The 16,378-nt window shown below is 44.1% G+C and overlaps 1 protein-coding gene across 1 annotated transcript in view; it reads right to left on the reverse strand.

Moving 5' to 3' along the window:
- Positions 1-1,437: 1,437 nt before the first annotated feature.
- AP1M2 (adaptor related protein complex 1 subunit mu 2) overlaps positions 1,438-16,378 on the reverse strand; it is a 28,542-nt gene continuing 13,601 nt past the window's right edge. The window contains exons 5-12 of the mRNA XM_042447732.1: positions 15,775-15,922; positions 9,998-10,124; positions 6,569-6,711; positions 5,312-5,383; positions 3,966-4,124; positions 3,584-3,709; positions 3,132-3,207; positions 1,438-2,120 (exon numbers count right to left, since the gene is read on the reverse strand). Of these exons, the coding sequence (XP_042303666.1) occupies positions 2,098-2,120; positions 3,132-3,207; positions 3,584-3,709; positions 3,966-4,124; positions 5,312-5,383; positions 6,569-6,711; positions 9,998-10,124; positions 15,775-15,922 (874 nt within the window). The 3' untranslated portion in view covers positions 1,438-2,097. The remainder of the gene's footprint in view (positions 2,121-3,131; positions 3,208-3,583; positions 3,710-3,965; positions 4,125-5,311; positions 5,384-6,568; positions 6,712-9,997; positions 10,125-15,774; positions 15,923-16,378) is intronic.

Here is a 16,378-nt window from a genome sequence, read left to right on the forward strand (position 1 = left end):
TTCTGCATGAATGGGATTCATTCCAGTGTAAAAAAGGACAGCTTGGCCTTCCATATCCGAGGATTCTGCGTCCACAACCATCTATGGCTTGAAAAGATTCAAAACATACACATTTCAAAAAGTCAACATCGATTTTGCTGTTTTATATAAGGGACACCATCTTACTGTGCCATTGTGTTTAATGGGACTGGAACATCCATGGATTTTGGTATTCATGGGGGCCATGGAAGCAAAACCCAGCGGATACCAAGGGCCCACTGTATCTGCAAAGTGTCCTTGAGTAAAAATGATTTCTAAATCCAGACTTCATAAACAAAAACTAGAAATATTTCATTGGGGGACTTAATTTATGACTGTTTACACTCCTTGGGTGAGGGAGGGGGGACCATATGAAGAAAGGGGATTCATCCTGAGGACAAAAAGTAGAAGGGGGTGACTTGAGAGCAACTGTAGTGCAGTTGAGGGATGGACTATAACTCCCAAGAGACCAGCGTTCAAATCCCCCTCAAGCCATTGAAACCACTGCGTGACCTTGGGAAAGTTATAATGGCAAATCTCCTATGAATCCATAACTTGCAATAGGTCCACCATAAGATGGAGGGAACGTGAAAGCATGCGACACAAAAGAGTGATGGACGTCACAATATGGCTGATATGTATATTTTGAGATTTGCACTTATTTGTTTGAAGATATCAAGCTTGAATCCCATTCTTAGAAGTGAAATGAGCCTGGGTTGAGGGATCATGGAGAGGGGTGTATACAAAGCACCCTGTCCTGGCCTACTCTCTCTGACCACATAAGGAAGGAGGGAAGGGATGGGTGGTGGTGAAAGAATGGGAAAATGAACCAAATAGACCACAAGTTGAATATGAGTCAACAGTGTCAGGGTTTTAGGAAGGGGGGGGGGGCCAGACTAAGTGCCACCATTATAATGGGGCTTGGGTGCGGCAGCACAGCAGCACACACCATTCATTTTTCTAATGGAAGGGGGGTCCGGACCCCCAGAAACCCCCCCCCTTGGCTACGTCCCTGACAGTGTGATGCGGCATGTAAAAAGGCCAATGCGATTTTAGGCTGCATCAAAAGAAGTATAGTGTCTAGATCAAGAGAAGTAATAGTGCCACTCTATTCTGCTTTGGTCAGGCCTCATCTGGAGTACTAAGTCTAGTTCTGGGCACCACAATTCAAGAAGGATGCTGACAAGCTAGAACTTGCCCAGAGGAAGGCAACCAAAATGGTTTTTAAACAGAGGCTGGATAGCCATCTGTCAGGGATGCTTTGATTGTGTATTCCTGCATGGCAAAAGAGGGTGGTCCTTGGGGTCTCTTCCAATTGTATGATTCTATGAGCTTGGAGTGGAACAGCAAAGGGGAGAGTTGAGACCAATAACCCACACCACTCAACTCTCATTGAAAAAGGTTAATTTATTTCTCTTATATATATATATAGTTCATTGTGGTCCAAAGGCACAGGGAAGTAGTAACCTTTGTGAGTCATCTTTATAACAAGAGGTAGTCAGCTGCTGTTCTCACTTTACAAATCAGGAACGGAGGGGGGGAATGAGGGCTTGATCTAAACTACCCAGAAACCTTGTGCCCAAGCTGTGCCCAACCTAGCCTGTAGTTCCAGTACCCATACAATTATAAGTGGTGCCTCTCTTCCAGCATGCTCCACATGGAGCCATCCGACCCTCACTCTATGGAATCCCTCAAGAGGAGAGACGTTTTGAGTGGAGTCTGGAAGGCTGCCTTGTTGAGGAGCTCTTGCAAGATGCAAGCGTACTGACATTTCACCAGTGACAACTTCATCAACGTTCAGGACTGGGAGCAGTACAAACGTCACCTCAGGCAACAAGTATGGGCCACAACTTCAGTCATTGGTCTGAGTAGTCCAGATCAAGTTGGGTTGAATGTCAACAGGGTGGCATTCTAAAATAAGGATGCATACACACAAATATACACAGACATAGACACACAGAGCTTCAGAAAGAGTCGAGATTAAAAGCATCCCTAAAAGCATCCCTAACATGATTCCCTAAGCACCCAGATCCCTTCAGTCTTGATAAGGCAGGATTCTGACTCTGCAGGGTCACAAGACTAATGTGTCCGGAGCTGGTAATCTGGAAAAAAAGAAAGAAGATAAATAATATATTAAACCCAGGATAACTTTTGGCCTGAAAGCCTCTTGCTTTAAACATGAACTTTTATGAGCCTCATCCGTCATATTCAAAGGGGTAAAGGATTATGGAAGTTGTAGCCCAAAACATCTGGAAGACCAAAGCCTGCTGTAAACAGTTCTGCCTCTTTTGGAAGCAAACACAATACAGGCTCAATAATCCAAGGAGGCAGGAGCAAACATGAAGGGAGAAAGATGGCTTTGGAGATTTAGGAGATTACCACATGAGGTTGGTTTTGCATTGCATTTGAGCGATCGTGATTGCAGTGTTTTCAATAACATTACAGAAACAACATGGTGGGCATTACAGTGGCTCTGGGTGATGAGAAAAGAAAAAGCAACTGTTATAGCCTGGCATACAGCCCAGTAAAGGTGGGTAGAAGGAATGCACTGTTTGCACTGTTGTCTACAAGGAGGAATTCGTATTGTCCACCAAATTTGCACTGCTGTCCACAAGCAAGAATTCCAGCAAGGTGATCACCCCTGCAAGCTACCAGCAATTATAGGAGGGTAACAGCCCCAAGTCACCAGTTTCTCAGGGGCTCTGACCATATGCTTGCTACAATTTTTAAAACTCCCCCCTTCCTGAACTGGGCTTTGCAGGAACCACAACACAAAAGCAGCAAGTTATGCTGACTTGACTTTCTTTTTTGTTTGCGGGGTGAACTGTAGAGGATGTATGTGTGTATATCCCTATGTGTGTGTGATGGGAATCTAAAATGAAGTGGACTTTGGGGAAAGGGGGTACTTGTGAGTGGTCCTGACTCCCTTCTAGTCACAGCCAAGGGAAACCAGAACAGGTTCCAGAAAGTAAGCTGCACTCATAAACCATCCAGAGAAGAACAGAGGCTAGAAATTGCGACTACAACTCCTAGAACCCATTGGGCTGATTATTGCCAACTGACTTGTCTGTTTATACATCCAGTTCCAGTTCTTCACAGGTCTGCTAACCTACCCCCGCTCTGGGTGATGTAACGGACCCACGGCAGAGCTTGGTACCCGCTCTTTTCAATTATCTTCATGTACCGGACCTGAGTTGGAAAAGGAAGGAAGAAAAGGGAGAGTATTCATCAATTCCCAAAGCCACCTATCACCAGTTATCCCCACTGAAGGGCAATCCGGCAACAAGAAGCTATAGACCCCAAACTCCACCCCCTTCCAAAAAGAATTATGGCTGTTGCATTAGAAAGAGTGGGGGCTCATCACAACCTTATATCAAAAGTTGGTCAAAGATATATATGTGTGTGTATCATGGCCACTAAGAAAGAAAATGGTCATATTTCAGCTGCAGAGCACTGTGCTGTGCATGCAGAAGACCCAGTCCCTAGCATGTGCAACACACATTTTCCTTGGACAAGCATAGTTTCACCATTCTCAGTTCTGCTCCAGTAATTTAATACAGCTCACCTGAATCCCAGAGACTGTGAAGTAGGGGATCTCAAACTGGACCGAGATGGGAGGCCGGCCCTCCAGCTCCTCATTCTCAACACTGGGCAGCCCAAAGTGGGCTCGCATCAAGTACTCCTTGCCACCCTGCAGAGCCACATGCCAAAAAGGATGGGGTATTAGTTAGGGAGGCCAGTGCCAGTACTTGGTCTGTCATTGTTGACAGGAAAAGATAACATGGAGACAGATGGCAGGTTCTTCTGCAGGGAAACCAGAGTTTGGAAAATATACTATTTTACTGCAGTCCTTGGCAAAATTTCCATTATCTAGAATGTGCAACTGAGCTAAAAGGACGAGAGAAGGGAGCCGATGGGGGGAGAGAAGGGGAAGGTATTCTTCTCACCGGGAAAGATTTGATGCTCCAGATGACAACGTCCTTTTCAGGCAGGTATTTTGCATTGCCGATGCTGGTCTTGAACTTGGGTGAGTCAGCGTCACTTGGGACAGGAATACAGATCTGCACTCCATTAGCCACTGACTGCTTCTTGAACTGTCCCTTTGCCTTTTTAAGAAGAAGGCACCATTAGAGAAAGAGAGGACAGATTCATATTTCTTTGCTGTCCTCTGCTGCAAAAGATGGCAGGCTAAAACAGTCACAAGACTTTTAACCTTTAAGTTGAAGGTGCCCAGATCTCAGGACTTTAACTCTTCCTCTTATTATTTGCTGGAGAGACCCTTCTTCTCTCCAAGCTACTGCAGATGAATGAGTTGATCTGAGTATTTATATGCAGCCTATTATCATAGGATCTCACATTGGCATATAATAAAATTAGTTTAAGCCATTTAAAACAGCAAACATTATGTAAAGTTCTATTAAAGAATAAGTTAAAACAGTTAATAACAACTGAAAACTATGCACACATGCAGATTTGGATAAAATTAAGCAGGGCTCAAAAGCTTTAGTAGAAAGCCATGTTTTAACTTGGTGTCAAGACAACACAAGTGATAGCACCAACTGGACCTTTAAGAGGAGGGTTTTTTCCACAACTCAGGCACTACATCAGAGGTTTTGCATTTGTGGAGGACACAGGGCTCTATTTTCACCTCTACATCCCCACAGCCCTCTCACTGATGGAACTCCTTGAAGTGGCAGAAAGTGAAATCTTTCAGATATTTTGGCCTGTTAAAGACTGCCAAAATAAAGCTGCTTCGGGTCTCTTTGGAGGTATGCTATTTAAATGATGCCTGGGTCCTAAGAGTCCGGAGGTCGCGCCAAAGCCACGCTCCATTCCTAAGCACTGGAGTGCAGCTTTGGTGCAGCTTCTGGATTCTTAGGATGCATGCATCATTTAAATAGCATACCTCCAAAGAGACCCGAAGCAGCTTTATTTTGGCAGTCTGTAACATGCCTTTGTTTGCTTTTTAGGATGGGTTCCATTTCTGAAGTCTTCCAGGAGTTTTTAAAATCTATTTGGGGCAATTTTGCTCCCCAAATTTTGGGCGGAGATAGGGGTGTCTATCAGGGGGTATTAGGGGTTCACAAAAACCCTGGAGGACTCCTGTGGCCTCCTGTTTGCAGTTTTTCCATCCCTGATTTGGAGCAATCTTTCAGTACAAAAACCTCTTTAGAAACAAATAGCCAAGAATGATGTGCCCATTCTGTTAGGGGCTGTTTGCTTCATTTCATTTTGCTTTGCTTGGTTGTGGATGCTCTCACTAGGGATAGAGGTACCTCTCAAAGCAATTCACCTTAACCATGATCTCCACTCGACTGTGAGAGAACTTCTCAATGACGGACTCTATCCAGATAAGAGGCTTCACCTTGATGCAGAGAAAAAAGAAGAAAAAGAGAAAGAATAAGAAAATGATAATCTTGTTCCAGGGAAACCAGAAGAAACCAGAGACATCACTTGATTAATGGTATATTAGTAAAATAAGCAAATAAAAGCCCGATGTATTTTGGCTCATATGTACTCCTGTGGCCTTCTTCAGGTGCCATTTGAAATTAAACCTCAGAAATTTCTGGAGCTGAAACTCTCGCTGTTTGTGGAACAGTAAGCATCCATCAGTTGAACACCTTGAGACAAGTCTCTAGTTTCTTCTACGGATTTTATTGGGTGTTCCCCAGTTTTTGCTTCCCATGGGAAAGAAGAGCATCTGGTAATATACAGAAAGAGTAAGCAAATGTTAGGCTTTCAGGATTTACTTTGTTCTTCACTAAAACCTTCACAATCTGTGCCAATCTGCGGCAGGGCAGGGCCGGGGCCGGTCCCTAGGCCTCGGTGGGCTGCATGCGGCCCGCGGGCCATAGGTTGCCGACCCCTGCCATAGATGCTTGAATCCATGGACAAATAATATGTGGATACAGAGGGCCAACTGTGTGACAGCAACAATAGCAACAATAACTGACAATACAACTGAGGGAGCTTGTACTCTTAGGAGATTATCACACAAAGTTTCCCTCTCGATGCTGTTGTGGCTTTTTAACACCCAAAACAGCAATGATTCCTATCACATTACCATGCAATTGTGAACTGATAACATGGTTGGTTATCGATCTTATCACACTACTATCAGAGATTAATCAGTAAAGTAGTCTTGCCTTTGGCAGTGGGGAGTGTGCAGTAAAAGCCCTTTAAATCCCGTTTTTCCTGCCCCAGATAAAATGGTTGCCTTCTCGGCACTAAGAAGTCTTGCTTTCAATGGGAATGGTGTGTGTGTCCCTGCAGTGAAACTCCTTTATATCCCATTTTTCTTGCCCCAGACAGATTGTCTCTTCAGCAATAAGGAACTTTGCTTTCATTGGGAATGTCTCAAGGTGCTCAAGACGGATTGCCTCCTCAGCAATAAGAAGCCTTGCTTTCACTGAGAACAGGGGAACCAAATAGCCAGGGTCATTCTGAATCCATAAGCATAGGAGATACATTATATATACATCAGAGAAGGATGAATGCAGATGCAATCCCCCCTGTAAGGCCTTCCTCTGGGGTAGACTCCAAAACCTACCTGGGTGTTCAGTCGATAAGACATAAGTTCAAAGTCTCCATCAGGGGGAATGAAGGAAATGGTGCGATCGTTGTCAAAACGTGACAGTCTCACACACTGGTGAAACTTGACATCCTCCAGTTCCACCGATTTATTTTTTCCACCTGGAAAAAAATATATGGAGCCATGAGATGAAGCTTTTGCTGACAGATGACACAACCACTATCAATTTCATGGCACTTTTTATGGCTCTACAATGTGATGTAACATGCAATTTGTATAACAGTAATCTGTGTTAATGTAGTAAGGAGGAATAGGGGTCCCAGGGGAGGTTTGAAGAGACTGGCAGAGAGTGTGGATGTGCATGTGAAAGGCTGAGAGGGGATGGGGGAAGAAGGGTTGAGGATGATGTGGCGGTGTGAGCCAGCTGAGAAGAGTTGTTTGTGGGTTTTTCAGGCTATGTGGCCATGTTCTAGAAGATTTTCTTCCTGACATTTCGCCAGCATCTGTGGCTGGCATCTTCAGAGGAGAAGAACTTAGATTACGAAGGTGGACAAAAAAACATACTGGAAGCTTTGTGTTGTCTAGGAATATAGGACAGCTAATACAGTGTAATGGTTTGAGTGTTGGACTAGGACTCTTGGGAGACCAAGGTTTGACTCCCTGATCAGTCATGGAAACCCCTGGAGAGAATTTGGGCGTCACACTCTCTACCTCAAAGGAAGGCAATGCCTAACTTCTTTGGAATAAATCTTGTCATAAAAACCTTATGTGAGAGTCGACGTAAGTTGGAATTAACTTGAGCGCATAGCAAGGAACATAAGAGTAGATGGAAGAATCCTTATATGCTAAATGAGAATGGAAGGAGGAGGAGGAGGAGGAGGAGGAGGAGGAGGAGGAGGAGGAGGGGAAAAAGATAATCCCTCTTTGTTACAAGATGGTAACCATATTTTCTGCCTGTCTCAGAGAGAATTTGAACATTTGCAGGACAAATTACTGTGCATTTCTCTAAACATGTGAAATGTAAAACTGCAGGAATTGCGCTGTGCTACAGAGATCATGAAAAGTAGAAAAACTGGTGGGTCATTTACAAGCAATCAGTCTGCCCCCCCCCCTTTTTTTTTAACTTGCATTGCTTCACAAATGGAGACGACACTAGAGTCATTTTTGCAAAAATTGTATAAAATACAATGCAAGCAATGGAGGCAACACACAGGAGTTGGGGAAGGCTTGGCAGGTTGTCTTGCTGTGTCTCAGCCAAAACAAGACACTGTTTGTTTTGTTCTACCTTCCTAGATAAGGTAGAACTATCTAGCAATAAATCATGTAGCAAAATGAATCCCGTTTTGCCTTTACACACTGAAACTAAATATCTGTACTAGAGAGCAAAAAAGAATTGTATTTCTTCAACAGTATCTTATGTTTTGTACTATATAAAAATATCATTTTTCTTCTATCAATAACATTGGATGTTTGTTGTTGTACGTGTTCAAGCCACTTCTGAATTATGGTGATCATAAGGAAAACATATCACACAGGTTTTTCTTGGCAAGACTTCTCCAAAGGAGGTTTGCCATTTCTTTCCTCTGAGTCTGAGAGAATGTGACTTGCCTGAGCTCATATAACAGGTTTTGAAGGCTAAGTGGGGATTCGAACCCTAGTCTCCCAGAGTCCTAGTGCAATGCTCAAACCACTACACCACATTGGCTTACTACCAGTACTATATGGATATAAAATAAAGGGTCATAAACTTAATTCAGGCCTGTTACAGACTGCCAAAATAAAGCTGCTTCAGGTATCTTTGGAGGTATGCTGTTTAAATGATGCATGCATCCTAAGAATCCAGAAGCTGCATCAAAGCTGCACTCCAGTGCTTAGGAATGGAGTGTGGCTTTGGCACAATCTCCGGACTCTTAGGACCCATGCATCATTTAAAGAGAATACCTCCAAAGAGACCCGAAGCAGCTTTATTTTGGCAGTCTGTAACAGGCCTCAGTTTTCTTGTGTTCATACTGGGGGAGGAGTTTAGACCTAAGGAAAGGCCTTAGTAGCATCAGACTACTATGGCAAAATACAGAAAACCCACTTGTCTACAGCCACCACTCTAGGAGTTCAATTGTTATTCTACAATTGTTAACCAAAGGGTATGGATGAGCACCATCACACAGGCCTTCTCCAACGGAAGAAGAGGAGAGAGAAAAGTTAAAGCCTCCAGCTTCAAAACACAAAACTGAGGGATGGGATGCAGTACAGAAGAGGCATGACAGAGAAACTATGAATGGTGTAGAGAACAGAAAACAGAATAATAGAATCATAGTCATAGGGCTGGAAGAGACCACAAAGGCCATCCAGTCCAACCCCTGCCATGCAGGAACTCACAATCAAAGCCCCCTAGATGGCCATCTAGCCTCTGTTTAAAGACCTCCAAAAAGACTCCAGCACTCTCCGAAGGAGTATGTTCCACTGTCGACAGCCCTTACTGTCAGGAAGTTCCTCCTAATGTTGAACCGGAATCTCTTTTCCTGGAGTTTGCATCCATTACTCAGGGTCCTAGTCTCTGGAGCAGCAGAAAACAAGCTTGCTGCATCCTCAATATGACACCCCTTCAAATACTTAAACAGGGCTGTCATACCATCTCTTAACCTTCTCTTCTCCAGGCTAAACATCCCCAGCTGCCAAAGTCATTCCTCACAGGGCTTCATGGTTTCCAGACCCTTCACCGTTTTAGTCACTCTCCTTTGGATATGCTCCAGTTTCTCAACATCCTTTTTGAATTGTGGTGCCCAGAACTGGACACAGTATTATTCCAGGTGAGGGCTGAGCAAAGCAGAATACAGTGGCACTATTACCAATGGTCCCCAAACTCTGCTCTTTAAAGGATTTTGGACTTCAGCTTCCAGAATCCCAGACTATTGGCCAATATAGCTGAGGCTTCTGGGGGCCGAAGTCCAAAATCTCTTAAAGGGCACAGTTTGGGGACTGATCTAGACACTATACCTCTATTGATGCAGTCTAGAATTGCATTGGCTTTTTTAGTTGCTACATCACACTATTAACCCACGTTGAGCTTTAAACAAATCTTTCCTCACAGTGCAAAATCACAATGGGAAATTATCAAGAAGCATGTTTAAAAGCTGACATAATTGACCTGGAGACTACATTCCTCACTCCAAATGTGCAAAAGCAGCTCTGGGGTCTGAAAGCTGAGGGGGGCAATGTTTAGAAGGTCTCATCTTTAGAACAGAATTGATGTACTCCAGAGATGAACACTAATGTTCAAAATAGATTTCTGGTTCTATCCATATACAGTGACAATCCCCAAACACTAAGCAAAAACCAGACAGGAATTTCTTGCACCAAATTGCTGCTAAGCCAAGGCTTAAACAGCAGCTGCTGCCCAGCCCACCGCCAAAAATACATTCTTCCCTCAGGTCTCTCTGAGCTACTTACGTCCTGTGAGTTCAAAGAGCACCCTGTCGTTGAGTCCCAAGCGCAACTCTGGCATGCCCGAGAGGAAGACTTTCAGCTTGATGGAACCCACAATCTCACTCAGTAGGACACTTCCATTGGCATTAACCTGAAAGACAGAACAGGGTCTGAGCTGGAGGGCACCAGCTTTCCTTTGCCCTCATCACCATGAGGAAGAGTAGTTGTTCCTTCCCCATACTAACTATTATGCTGAAATTACCTAATACAGTGAAGAAGCATTTCAAAGTCTAGCCCAACTTTTGCTCACTTGCTCGCTCTGCATGAACCTTAGTTCTTCCTCCTGTTGCATCTGATAACAGTGATGGGATGCACAACTAGGCACGTGGCTCTCAGATAAGGTTGCCATTTGTCCTGGAAAACCTGGAATATCTCGGATTGAAGGGACTAAAAAATGTCCCAGTTGGCTGGGCCAGTTGAAATAGTAAATCCCAGATTTCTCTTTCATCAGAGGGTAGGTTAAAATGTGGCATTGGCAATGAAGCAGGAAGCTGTGCAAGAAGTCTGGCACTGGTAAGAGCCTCATCCCACCTTGCAGGCTACAGTTGCTCCTGCATAGGGGTAGCATCGCCACCTTATTCTTTCATTCCCTGCTTTCCCCGACAGGCCCAGAAGGCAGGAAAGGAAAGGACGCGAGCAGAGATGGTCTTCTGTTGTGTGGTGATTGTGTTGGTGGTTGAGCCTAGGCCTCGGCAGCACAGTGGAACTTTGCTTCCAAATAGCCTGGAGAGAGTAAAAGGAATCTCCTTTCTCTCTGGGGCTGCTTGGAAGCTTCTCCCTGTTCACACCAGCTAGGGGAAATAATGAAGAACAAAAAAGCTCTTAGTCTGATACTGCTACTGAGTTTAAAACATAATGGTTGAAAAAGTACAATTAATGTATTGAATTTGCATAATCACTAAGACTCATGATTATAATAATTTTGTAAAATATGTAAATTAGATGCCTGGATAGGAGAAACCGGAATATGGCAACCCTATCTATGGAGGGAGAGGGCAGGCATGCAATTAAAAGGGGAGTAGCATCAATCTTTTTCCAAGAGACGGAAAGACGAGCAACTGGGTCTGGAAGGCATAAAGCCCTCTGAGGAGAGACTTAGGAAGCTGGTTATGTTTAGCCTGGAAAATAGAAATAGCAATAGCATTTACATTTCTATACTACTTATCAGTGAACTCAGCACTCTCTAAGCAGTATACAATCCGTAAGCCAATTGTCTGCAACAAGCTAATTTTACCAACCTATGAAACAATGGAATGCTGAGTCCTCATTCCCACTGGCAGTATGAATCACTTCATGATTCGCTTCTGCCCTGAGTTTGAAAGCCCAGTCCCCACTATTATGGAGATCTTTTCTTTACCCCTGTCCAAGCAATTTAATTTGCCCCAATTGTCGTCCCCACTGGCAGCGCTGCTTCAGAATCCCCCATCAATCATTCATGACATAAGCAGCTTGGGGCCTGATGTGAGGAGGAGAAAGAGGAAGAAAGGGGGGGGGGGGGGGGGGGGGGGGGGGGAAGGGGAAGGAAGGGGGGGGGGGGTGAAGGCACTGGCCAGGTGAGGAAAAGGTGGGTGCATAGGGCCCGACGTGAGGAGGAGGGACCCGGGGAGCCTTGCAAAGGAAGGGCTTGTAGGAAGGAGGACAGGGCATCTTTTCTTTTCTTTTTGTAAATAAAATTAATTGATGAAGCAATAGAGTGGTTTAGCACCTTTGCAAGTAGTTGCTAAGCCGTTCTGTTGCTTCATCGATTAATTTAATTTATTTTAAAAAAAGAACCAAAAGTCACACCAATAAATGACAAGACAAGGGGGCCTGGAGGAATGACATCTCCCAAAAAAATGGGAGGGATGATAAACACCCCTCTGCCATTAGTCCCTCTCCTCCAGAATGCTGCGATTCCAATCTGTCGTTCCACTTGCTGAACACTCTTTGGAACTGCATATTTTCAAAAGAACCTCTTTTAAGCTAGTGTCTGAAAAAACGGTTCTTTTGCCTTTTCCTCGCTTCATCATGACAGATTCGATCACATCGCGACAGCAACCGGTTTCAAATGGGAACGAGGATCATTTAATTTGATTTTTTTGATAGTGGGAATGACTCCTGAGTCAACCTTTGAGCCCTGAGATTGACCTCACAACTTTGTGGCTGCAGTACCAGCATTTAACCACTGTGCCACTAGAGCTCCAGGGAAGGTTAAGAGGTGATATCATTGCCCTGTTTAAGTATTTGAAGGGCTGACATATTGAGGCTGGTGCAAGCTTATTCTCTGCTGCTCCAGAGAATAGGACCCAGAGCAATGGATGCAAGCTGCAGGAAAAGAGATTTCCACCTCAACGTGAGGAGGAACTTCCTGACAGTAAGAGGAACACACTTCCTTGAAGTGTAGTGGAGTCTCTTTCCTTATAGGTCTTTAAACAGAGGCTGGATGGCCATCTGTCACAGGGGGTGCTTTGCTTGAGAGATTCTGCATGGAAGAATGGCTTGGACTGGATGGTTCTTTGGGGTCTCTTCCAGCTCTATGATTCTACGATGTTTATCACACTATGCTCTTAAAGAGGTACTATTCCAGTGTGACTCCTCTAGCTGCCTCCTGTTGCATGCTGGGATTGGCAGTTTTAAGGAGGGGTATTTAGAATTCTCAGGCAGAGAAGTTCAGCTCCTTAAAACTGCCAATCCCAGCATGCAACAGGAGGCTGCTAGAGGAGTCACACTGGAATAGTAGCTCTTTAAGAGCATAGTGTGATAAACATCTACAATTCTAACTGCATGGAGGCAACAAGGACTCCTCCAAGAAGGAGCCTCTGCTTCCTCTGGCTTGCCCTTCCTCTTTCCCTCTGGGTGGCATGTTTCTGGGTTATGCAGGGAAGAATATAAGAGACAGCCATGCCTTAGAGCCTGGGCATGAGCCAGCTCACCATCTCTTTCCTTGGGGGAAGAGGCACTGGAGCATCTGAGTTAGGGAAGGATCCGCCCCCTGCTCTCTTCATTTGCTCTCTTTGACATCTCCCTCTGGACAGCACAGCATTGGAGATCCTGCACAGTGAAATCAGTGCCATCTCTTGTGCCACCCAGAGAGAGAGAGAGAGAGAGAGATTTGCAAGGAGGCAGCAGCTGCTTTGTGCACTAACAGCTGCTGCCTCTCTATGATTATTCAGAGCCTCTCTTTCTGTCTGGTCAGCTGAGTGGTAGTTGCTGCTCCTTCCATTTCCTTCCAAGGCCTTCTCCCACTGCAATGCTGGGCAACAAAACCAGAAGGATGGAGCTTTACGGGCTCAGCCTAATGGAGTGAAAGAAGGAGCAAAAAGGGTTTTCTATGCATCATAGCAGAGGACTGGTGCCATGTTGCCTGCTAGAGGCAGTCTGTAGACAGCTGCCTCTACCTGCTTTCTTGCCCTCCATGGTTGGTGCAATGTGAAGGACTGGTCATTGTGAACGACTGGTGCACTGTTGTGGGGGAACAACAGGTACTGCTTCTTGGAGGAGTAGCCACCTCTTTTGCCTACTCAGTCCACTTCTATGGCTGGAAGATATGGAGAGTGATTGAGGTAGATGGACATACATGCCTCATCACTCCTAGGCCATTCAGGGGGGAGGTTAGAGGTCAGCAAGTGCGAGGATGAGGTGGGTGTGGTGTGCTCCTCCAATGATCAGTCCTTCACACTGCACCAACCATGAAGGGCAAGAAAGCAGGTAGAGGCAGCTGTCCACAGACTACCTCTAGCAGGCAACATGGCACCAGTCCTCTGCTATGATGCATAGAAAAGCTATCTATCTGTCTGTCTGTCATTCTGCCTGTCTATCCACCTTCCTACCTATCTACCTATCTCAATAAAATTAAATTATTACAATATTAAAATTAATTGCTTGTTAAAAGAATAAAATAGTTAAAAATGATGCAAAAGCATGACAAGCATAGTAGATCACTAGTAACATAATAAAAACATACACAAACTGTCCAGTCCAACAGGGGAACATGGGGTGAATTAGGGAAGGAAAGGGAGCATCCATGATTGTGTTTTGCCAATGTGTCACTGGATGCACTGATGCACTGTTTGAGCTGTGTGGCTGGTCACATGGGGCATTCAATGGGATGGCAGCTGGGCGGGAAGCATTTGCCAGTCTCAGGTGGTGTGTTTGTGCAATGGTGTGCATGCATGGGAGGGGCAAAAACAAGAACAATCCCAAGAGGTCCAGCCGTGTGGTACAGACTGCCCTTGAGTGCTCTTTCTGGCTATGGAGTGGCATGTGCGGACAGCAAGACTTCCACCCGCTTTCATAAAAACAAGAATCAGTCTGTTTTTTGCTGTCTGTCTGCTCAGTCCCAGAGAGAGCAGAGAGAGAGGAGGTTAAAGCAGCTGCTGTTGTCTCTTGCTTTTTCTATGTAGGGGAAGTGGAGAGGGGATGTAAAATAAAGAGAAAGGACCCCAGAATGTGTAGGTTCCAGGGTTGCTTGTTAAGTGGAGTGCCCTTCTCCACCCCATTCTCTTTCAGGTTATTTTCCAAGGGAAAAGGGAAAGGAGGAAAGATTGATATGTACTGTTTAATCGCTTCTCCTCACTCAACAGACTGCCTTTCTTCCAAAGTAAAAGTGCCACTGTTAGGCATGCATGGACATGCTTAACAACATGTGTAGATAGCCCTGAGTATCTGTAGCTGGAGGCCAGAAGGTTAATTAATGTCATGCATCATTAAGCATATCTGATATGTATGCGTACATAATGTAAGCATAATTTCCAATTCCTGACTTAAATAACCAAAAATTCTGAATTAACTCATTCCAAGCTGCACCATCTGGACAGACTCATGGCACTATATATAAAGTATAAGTACTGTATATACATCTGAAGTACATCTGAAGTATCATTTTACTTTATTTTTAATGAACCAAAGTAGAATTTAGAAGACACCCTCATGCACAAATAAAAGAAAAAGAATTATAGTTTTAAAACATAATTTCAAAGAGCCCTGGTGGTCCAGTGGTTAAATACCTGTATGCAGCCACTTACAAACCACAAGGTTGTGAGTTCAATACCAGCCGGGGCTCCAGGTCCATTCAGCCTGGCATCTTTCTGTAGGTCGCCAAAATGAGTATCCAGCTTTTTGGGGCACAATTAGCTTACACTTTGTAAACCACTTAGTACACAGGTGAGTGGTACAGAATTGTGCTTGCTATTGCCACTTAGTACACATGTGAGTGGTATAGAAATATGTTTGCTATTGCAAAAGAGACAATATTGCATACATCTTTGTTTTATTATGCAAAAGTGCATAATTAAAACAAGATGGGGGAAACGAAACCTGGACTGAAAATCCAAGGTCTGTCACATCTGTGTTCCATGAATGATATAGGCTGAGTATCCCTTATCTGAAATCCAAAATCCTCCAGAATCCAAAATTGTCCATAAAGGTGCCTGAACTGCTTTTTTTGATGGTTCAATGTACGTAAATTTTGTTTCATGCACAAAATTATTAAAAATATTGTGTATAAATTACCTTCAGGCTGTGTGTATAATGTTTATATGAAACATAAATGAATTTTGTGTTTAGACTTGGGTCCCATCTCCAAAGTCTTATATATATGCAAATATTCTAAAATCCAAAATCCAAAACAGTTCTGGTCCTAAGCATTTCAGCTGAAGGACATTCAACCTGCAACATCACTTTCCCCTGCTTATTGCCTAAACCTCTTTTAAAACTATATTACAAATCTGTAACTCCCATGACAGGTAAACTATGTGACTCACCAGGAGGTTGACAGATTCAATGACATCAATGAAGACTTCATTCTTCTTGTATTTTAAGCCCTCTGATCTCCAGGAGACAGCGTTGGTGACAGTGGCTGGAACACGAGATTTACCTGTGTCTAGCTTGTTGCCTTGCTGCGTGATGTACCTACAATTAGGGTAAAAAAATTAGATTAAGAAGACCCAGGCTGCATGTATACTGCAGACTTAATCCAGTTTGATACCGCTTTAACTGCCATGGTTCAATGCTATGACATTCTGGGATTTGTAGTTTTTTGAGATACTTGGGCTTCTCTGCCAGAGAGGTCTGGTGCCATGACAAAATACAAACCCCAGAATTCCATAGCATTGAACCATGGCAATTAAAGTGGTACCAAGCTGCATTAAGTCAGCAGTGTGGCAGCAACTCTAGGTCTACCCTCTTAAGAACAGTTATTTATACTTCCTTGGATAAGGCATCCAATTGCACATTCCCTCAGTACTGGATGCCCTGTAAAAAGGACCTTCTCAGCAAAATGTGATATTGACTCATAGTCAGTGGCATCATTAGTGTTGGTGTCACTCTGTGCAGTAACTCATGGTGTCACCTGCCACCCATTGACCT

This window comes from Sceloporus undulatus, chromosome 2 (genome assembly GCF_019175285.1).
Source record: "Sceloporus undulatus isolate JIND9_A2432 ecotype Alabama chromosome 2, SceUnd_v1.1, whole genome shotgun sequence".
Lineage (NCBI taxonomy): Eukaryota > Metazoa > Chordata > Lepidosauria > Squamata > Phrynosomatidae > Sceloporus > Sceloporus undulatus.